Source organism: Rhipicephalus sanguineus, chromosome 1, assembly GCF_013339695.2.
Source record: "Rhipicephalus sanguineus isolate Rsan-2018 chromosome 1, BIME_Rsan_1.4, whole genome shotgun sequence".
Classification (NCBI taxonomy): domain Eukaryota; kingdom Metazoa; phylum Arthropoda; class Arachnida; order Ixodida; family Ixodidae; genus Rhipicephalus; species Rhipicephalus sanguineus.
In genome coordinates this window covers 38386845-38395196 of record NC_051176.1, presented here as the reverse complement: position 1 = coordinate 38395196, position 8352 = coordinate 38386845, and the positions used below count along the sequence as shown (strand labels likewise).

At 46.0% G+C, this 8352-nt stretch overlaps 1 protein-coding gene across 1 annotated transcript in view; it reads left to right on the top strand.

The window, feature by feature from the left end:
- The first annotated feature begins 301 nt into the window (after positions 1 to 301).
- Positions 302 to 8352, top strand: part of LOC119390684 (protein obstructor-E) — a 70368-nt gene continuing 62317 nt past the window's right edge. The window contains exon 1 of the mRNA XM_037658373.2: positions 302 to 424. Within this exon, the coding sequence (XP_037514301.1) occupies positions 376 to 424 (49 nt within the window). The 5' untranslated portion in view covers positions 302 to 375. The remainder of the gene's footprint in view (positions 425 to 8352) is intronic.

The following is an 8352-nucleotide window of genomic DNA, read 5'->3' as shown; positions in this document are numbered from 1 at the left end:
TACCAGCGCCTTTTGGGCATTTAAGCGCATTTGCGTTTTTAATGACATGATTCAATAAACAGGCTTCAAGGATATGTGCGCCCACGCATGCTTACCTCGCTCACATTCCTCCCCCGCAACCGCGAACATTGGTTAATACCTGAAGTTGTCTGAAGCACGCATCGCCTGGTGCCTAAACGTCCATTTCGAGGCATCCCTCACCGGCCTGCATGGAAATAGCGAAAAACGGTCGTGTTTAGGACGGCGTGGGTGCGATTGAGCACGCATCGCGTTGCGGCGTCGGCTCAAGCAGAACTGCATTCCAGCCATCCGGTTTTGGGGAAGGAGACGGTCGCCGAAGATTGCTCACACATCGTTCTCGGCAACTAGAGCGACATGAGGTGTACCGGTGCCATCTGCTCCTTAGTTTTACTGCTGACATGCGGTAAGTGAAAAGTGCCAGTATTTATAAAATACATATTAGCTTTTCTTTAATGTAACATTCTTTACTACCTGCGGTAGCAAGTTTAGATATAACTTGGTGGTCGTGTTTGCTGCGTGCCATTTACCACCAACAGTGAATATAAAAACGTCTTTATATAATATCAGTGCACTTTTAAATAAATAACGTCGAAAATGTTCAGATAAAATTTGATTTCTACGCCACAATTATAGAACTACAGGCTTGGATAAGCGTGTCCTTATGAAGACAAAAAAGAGCTTGAAAAGCCCCATTCTGCAGAAGCGAGGCAGCACGAAAACCGTGAGGGGTCGAGAACGGCTTAATACGTACACGAAAAACACGAACGCGTCAGAACAGGTTTTATTTCACGCAGTGTAGGTGAAAGCAAGTGCAGAGACCATTAAATACGTGTTGTGACATTTAAGATATGCCCGCGCCAGGAGACAAATACTCACAGATTCATACATCCGTGCTTAGTTATTGGATGCGCTATGATTGGTTGACGAATATCCCCTAAACTCAATGAATGACGCAAGGACAATTGAATATTATATGTCGAGAAAATCGCGTTTTGATGTTTTTGAAGAAGAATTACGTAAAAATTATTTCACATGCTGCGAACGAATCGAGAGGGGTCTGTTGAGTCGCACACGTCGTAAGGCGATTTCGAAACATAGCATTTCACGTTGCTCAGATTTAACAAAGCGAAAGTGCTCAAAAATACGTAACATATACCGGAAAACTTTTTGTAGCAATGAGACCCTGCGCGGTAAATATAGCTGACAGGTTCTTAAGTAAGCGTTAATTATAGGATGACGATTTGAGCTGGTTGGTTGTGTTCATAAGGAATTTTAATTTCAAGCATACTAGTGATGTGGCAACGAAAGTGGACTGCACAGCACCTACTCTGCCTTTGCTCTGTAAGCGCCGCCTGGTCCACATTGCTTGTCCATCGTCTCCGTTGCGCTTCAGACTGATAATTCATAAGGAGCAAACATGCGCGCCATTGTTACAGTTGGTTTCTGCAAACCATTTCGATGACATATTTATCCTGGAATGCGTAACGGATTCTGACCATCATGGCAAGCATACGTGGTGCATGTGCACAACTCAACGCATATTCAATAATCAACAGCGAAGTACAGTACGCATGCTAGTTTAAGCTTCTGAACAAATGTACTTTGCTCGTCCTAAATGGGCATGAGCTGTGCATGTACCCAACCAGGATGTTGCACCAAATACAAGCGCAACCAGAAAGGCCCTATCTACACCTGCAGATCCAGCTTTTCCGGACATCCGCGTTTAGTTCGTGCGAAGTCTACCACCTGCCGCATGGCCTTTATCTTTTTGAATCTCGCGCCAAGTCGAGATTTGAATCACGGGTAAAAATAAAATAGAATGAAACACACCCACAAAAAAAAAAAAGGTTCAGAGCACCCAAGTTCGGGCCTCGCTTTGGTACGCCGGTGTTCGTCGTTAACGGCGCCAAACGTAAGACTGGTGAGCCGCAATGTTAAAGGGCCCCTCACCAGCCTTTTAAAATACAAAAAAAACGAGCGCAATATCCTCTCCTGGCGTTTCCCGTCTTTCTGGCGCACTTCGTGACGCAGAACAGTGATTCCCGTGAAGAGTATAAAGTACATACTCTCGATTGGTCCATATACGAAAAATATCAGATGTAAATTGTGTCCTGCACTGCTTTGCCATGCAGCCGCCCATCCGTTCTTCCTTGCCTCGCATGACTATAGTGCGCGATCAGATGGTTTCACTTCATTTTCTGTATTTGCGACTACGCAAATGGAGATAACAGCGTGTAGCCGACAAGCGTGAAATCTTGATAGGATCAACGCTTAGTGCTGACATGGTACACGTGCTTTTAAGAAATAAGTGTCGAGGGGGAGCTATGGCCTGTAGGAAGGGATGCGACGGCGAGGAGGAAATAATTCTCTCGTTTCTGAACGCAGGGGGGCGAGGGACCCTTTAAGGATGCTAGCCATTCCCCGATTCTTTGGCAAAGACTCGTATTATGCTTGAAAAAAAAAAAGAATAGGTAACTGGTGGCCGGCTTTACCGAAGATTTCGAAAGCGCTGCCATCCGTGTCGATTTATTTTCTTGTTCATTTTTCTCTTCCGTATCGAAAGGCTCGGCTGATAGCCGATCGTGAAGAGGTTGGTATATGTAAATTTAATAGTCCAATGATAGCATATAGAGTAAATGAAAGAAGCAGGGAATTTGGAGGGCTCGTTTCTTTGTTTCGCAGACTCTAAATGAAAATTAGCAGATAATGAAGCCAGGCAACGGAGACGGGACGTTAATTGTACTGTTTTTAAGTGTACTATAGCAAGTGTGATAGAGATGTGAAGAAAGTAAACTGGACGAAAAGACAACTTGCTGCCGGCAGGAACCTCCCAGGTTTTCATGCAGCAAGATGGCGAGTTGGCCTACGTTCATGTTTTAAAAAACTCAGAGTGTTCTTTATGCACACACCTAAATCGACTGGAAGGCGAAAGCCATCTTCTTTTCCCTCTCAGTCGATGTGTTGTTGCTGCACCGCCACCCTCTGAAAGCTTTCTGCAACTAATGTGGTTCTGGATTGCCTCCAGCATCGGAGGCACCTCACCTGGTTTTGCACTGCCTCCGTGATGGGCTCACCGTTGACCAAGCTAAAATGCACTTGATGACGTTATCATGTGACGTCATAATGACGTCAAAAATTCTGCCTGTATGTGACGTCATGATGACGTCATACGGTGGCGTCATCACGTGATGATTTTTTTCATCACTAATGTGAACGCCGACGGGAGATGCCGACACGGGACGCCGCTCAGTTTTCGCGTTTGATGAGGCATCTAAGGTTTTCGCTTAAAGTTGTTTTGAACACAAAGGTTTGCACGCACATAAATACCCGCTGAAGTGGACGAGAGGACGACCGCGGCCGTAGCACAGTTAGTAGCACATCGGGTGCGTTATCCGGAGGTTGCAGGTTCGTTCACTGCGGCGGCAAGTTTTTCCGTCCACTTTACTTTCTTTTCATGCATATCACAAATACTACAGTACACTTAAAACAGTACAACTGGCGTCCCTTTTACCTTCCTTTGCATCATTAACTGCTGCTTTCATTGCGGTTGTAAGTTACTTAGCTTGTCCCGTCAGGTTGCTTTTAGTCCCCATGTTATCCGGGTTATTTACTGCCAATGAGGCTTCTCTTTCTCCACAGAAAGCGGTGAAGGCTGCTGGTTCGAGCTCCGCTTGTTTTGTTGTTGCGTTTGCGAAATTACTGTGCATGTCATATTTTATCACCTGGTACGAGGATAGCATGCCAGCCCGTCAGTCGGGCTTAAGTCTGCACATTCATTAGAGGGAAGATGCCTTTCGCACGCGAAGAGCATTTTTACGAAAGGGTATGATGCCAAATGGGATTGCAAATATGCCCTCGTGAGAATGACGTACACTGCGCGTATAGTGTACAAAAGCCGTTACCTTGGAGTTACCGCCTATCAGCAAGTTGTGTTGCTGTAACTGGCTGCTGGTTGAATGTACTACGCATTACGTGACCGGCCAATGTCAATTTCGGCGTGCTTCATGTCCAAAGAAATGTCCTTGGCCGCTGGCCCCGTTTGTTCTGTGACCCATTCTGCCGTCTCCCGATCTCTCAATATTACGCCTATCATTTTCCGTCCCATTGCACGCCTTAGGTTTTCTTCTATATTGTGTCTTATCCACCATGTTTCAGACCCGAATGTTAAAAGGGGCAGTTTGCAGTGGCTTTATACCATTTGTTGTAAGAACAGCGGTAGACTGGCTGTCATTATTTGGGAATGCCTGCTGAATGCGCTCCAGCCCATCATTATTCTTCGGTGGATTTCTTTTTCATAAGTGGGCCCTCCTGTTAATAATTCACCAGAGTATACATATTCTATATACTCCAGTGCTTGCTTTCCAATTGAGAACTCTTTCGCTTTCGCCAGGCTACTAAGCCAGGCTATTGACTTAAGGATAATACTTTTTAGCCCTATGTTTAGCCCTCGCTTTAAGTCCAGAATCCTTTTTCGCAATTCGCCACTATTATTTCTGAAGAGCACTGTGTCTTCTTCAAACTCTAAGTTGCTGAGATATTCTGTGTTACTGCTTTAGCCTGTTTCTGCCCAGTCTAGTTGTTTAAATAATTGCTATAAACAAAATAAGGGCCTCTTATATGAAGGGACTTGATTCTTAATTTAGCTCTTAACGTTGTCGAATATGTACTTTTTGTCAAATTCGGAAGTTATCTTGAGGAAAAGCACTTGAGTTTATGGTCGAACAATAATTCTCGCACACACTATAGCAAGCGAAATCATTCAAAATGGTTGTGGCTTAAGCGGTAGCGGTTGTTATGCAGATGATAGCACATTTTTTTTACTGAGCCAATTAAACGTAAGAAACTGTGAAACTTGTTCACCAATGATATAAAATAAATAGCCACACCGCTGGAACATTCTAAAATAAGTTTTTTCATCAGGCCTTGTTTTGCGCTTGGTTAAAAAAAGTATACTTCATCGCGGAACTTCCAAGAAGAGCTTACCTCACATTTTTTATTCATTTTATAGAAAGGTACTTTGGCAACACATCATTCACGCAAACACCAACAAACCCAACTTTTTGCGGAGACGATCAGCAATTGTCGCTTTTAGGGTACGGAAGGTTTCGCGTGCAATGGTACGGCTGACTTGGACTTTGAGGATTGGTTTGCCTGATCAGTGATATGGCTCCGTGTCACAAGGGAGACGTAACGCCTATACGCTGAGCGAGGGGTGTGGTCTAAAAATATGTATGACTATGCAATTTCAGGATGGTTTGCTTTCAAGCCGCTGAGCTCACTTGTAGAAAGTAGTCGCAACTGATATGCGCCGTCTAGTTTATATGAAAAAAGTTACTCTTCCTATAATGAGCGCGCATTGGTATTTTCGTTCAATCTAGCTAACGCACTCAATTTGTTTCTTCTTCTTTGACTCGAATGCAGTCAGTGCACGAAAGTTTTACAGGTGTTCGCAGCGAGCTGCTGATGCCTTCACTTGGCCATAAGATTGCCTTCACTTGGCCTCTCACTTCAGCAAATCAAAAGCCCGCCTTCCCACAACCGACCTCAGAAGAGTCCAACGCCTTGATTTGTTGCAAGCGACAAACGCAAAGAAGCAATTTCAGCCGGACAGGCACTAGTGCGTTAAATATGAGCTTCAACGCGCGAATCGTGACTGGAGCGATGATATCGAGGAAAAACTGTAGAAGGTTTCGCCATTCTAGCAGTGCACATAACCGCGGGCTTTTCATCTTCTGCTCTCTTTGCGGAGCTTTAATACACTGGCCTGACGAACCGCCATCGATACATTACAAAAACAAAAGTGAAAGAAAAAGCAAGAATAGTTGCGAAGCCAGTGCAGTGGTGGGGGCCATGACGAAGCAGGCAGCGGTGAAGGCTGAGAACGCACACGCCTTTCTGCGGGCCACTGCATTGTCGCTCTGCGAAGAGGCATCGTAAAGCAGGGAAGTATGCGCATTACTGGAATGTCGAGACTCTCTCTACGTTTTCTTTTTTAAACATGAACGTGTTTTATGCTGGGGTTCACCAAGACGTCACTGACGTATTTCCGCAACGGATATGACGTTAGTAGAATGCACACTAACGGATGGCAAAGAAAAAGAAGAAAAAGTTACGTCTCAGAGAATCGAACCCACGACCTCTCGGTCCGCGACGGTAAGTGCTGGGCGTCTAACTCATTGCGCCACCGAGGCACGTATACGAGGCTTCACAAACGCGTCTTATATCTCTCGCACAATCTCCCTCGCACGGTGATCTTAGTTTGTGAGGCAGTGTCGCCGTCTATGAGCGGTGAAGTGAAGTACGGTGTCGTGACACTAACGAGCGCATATAGGCTTCCAAAGCAATGTCGAGCGGGGCCCCTGCTCTTATCGCAACTGGGGGCATCCACGGCCACACCACTGCCGCCCCCGCTTCCGCGCACGCGCAGAGCTCTCGGACTGCATCTGTGGTGCGTCACAATGTAACTCTTGCTGACTAGTAGTGCTCTGGGCCGAATGCGGAGCGCATGAGCGCACGTGTCGCCGCTGGCAAATCAGGCGACAAACGGCCTTCGCGGGCAGCGTCTGCCCCCAGTAACGCATAGCCCAGCCGCCTGAGCGTCGCGCCCAAACTTGAGCTTGGGTTACCTATAGGGAGCGATTCTGCCACGACACCGTTAGGGCGTATCGATTACACCGAGTAACGCTGGCCGCGCTAGTATCGAGGAGTCGCCCTAGACGCAGTTACCTTCTTCGCCTTTCGCTTCGTGTTAGCGTGTGGCGGCTCGTTGTCGGAGTAGGGTAGCTTCCACATGCATCAACGGTTCTTCTCTCGCCGCCTACTGCTTCAAGTGTCATCATCATCATCATCAGCCTGTCTACGCCCACTGCAGGGCAAAGACCTCTCCCATGTTCCGCCAATCAACCCGGTCCTGTGCTTTCTGTTGCCACGTTATACCTACAAACTTCTTAATCTCATCTACCCACCTAATTTTCTGTCTTCCCCTCACGCGTTTGCCCTCTCTTGGAATCCAGTCAGTTACCCTTAATGACCACCGGTTATCCTGCCGACGTGCTACGTGGCCGGCCCATATCCATTTCTTCTTCTTAATTTCAACTATGATATCCTTAACCCCCGTTTGTTCCCTGGCCCACTCTGCTCTCTTCCTGTCTCTTAAGGTTACACCTATCATTTTCCTTTCCATCGCTCGCTGCGTCGTCCTCAATTTAAGTTGAACCCTCTTTGTAAGTCTCCAGGTTTCTGCTCCGTAGGTAAGTACCGGTAAGATGCAGCTGTTATATACCTTCCTCTTGAGAGATAGTGGTAGACTACCATTCATGATTTGATAATGCTTGCCGAATGAGCCCCATCCCATCCTTATTCTTCTAGTTATTTCACTCTCATGGTTCGGCTCCGCGGTTACTACCTGTCCTAAGTAGACGTACTCCTTTACAACTTCCAGCGTCTCGCCACCTATCGCAAAGCGCTGTTCTCTGCCAAGATTGTTCCACGTTACTTTAGTTTTATGCATATTAATTTTCAGACCTACTCTTCTACTTTCCGTATCCAGTTCAGTAATCATGAGCTGTAATTCGTCTCCCGCGTTACTCATCAATGCAATGTCATCAGCGAATCGCAGGTTACTGAGATACTCTCCATTAACTCTTATCCCTAATTCTTCTCAATCTAGGGCCCTGAAAACGCGGTGAATAGCATTGGAGACATCGTGTCTCCCTGTCGTACGCCCTTCTTTATTGGGATTCTGTCGCTTTCTTTATGAAGGACTATAGTGGCTGTGGATGCGCTGTAGATTTCTTCCATTATGTTTATATAGGCTTCGTCGATGCCCTGATTCCGCAGTGCTTGCATGACTGCTGATGTCTCCACCGAATCAAATGCCTTCTCGTAATCTATGAAGGCTATGTATAGGGGTTGGTTGTATTCCGCGCATTTCTCTATCACCTGATTGATAGTATGAATATGGTCTATTGTTGAGAAGCCTGTACGAAATCCTGCCTGGTCCCTTGGTTGATTAAACTCTAATGTCGTGTTAATTCTGTTAGCAATTACTGTTGTGAATAGCTTGTAGACAACGGACAGTAAGCTGATGGGCCTGTAATTTTTCAGGTCCTTGACGTCTCCTTTCTTATGGATCAAGATGATGTTGGCATTCTTCCAAGATGCCAACATCATCTTGATCCATAAGAAAGGGGACGTCAAAGACCTGAAAAATTACAGGCCCATCAGCTTACTGTCCGTTGTAGCAACGTCGTCATAGCAGCGACTAATTAAACTTCTGCAATAAGCACCGCAGAAAGGCAACGATGTCGATGTGCGAATGTCGTCTCTTTG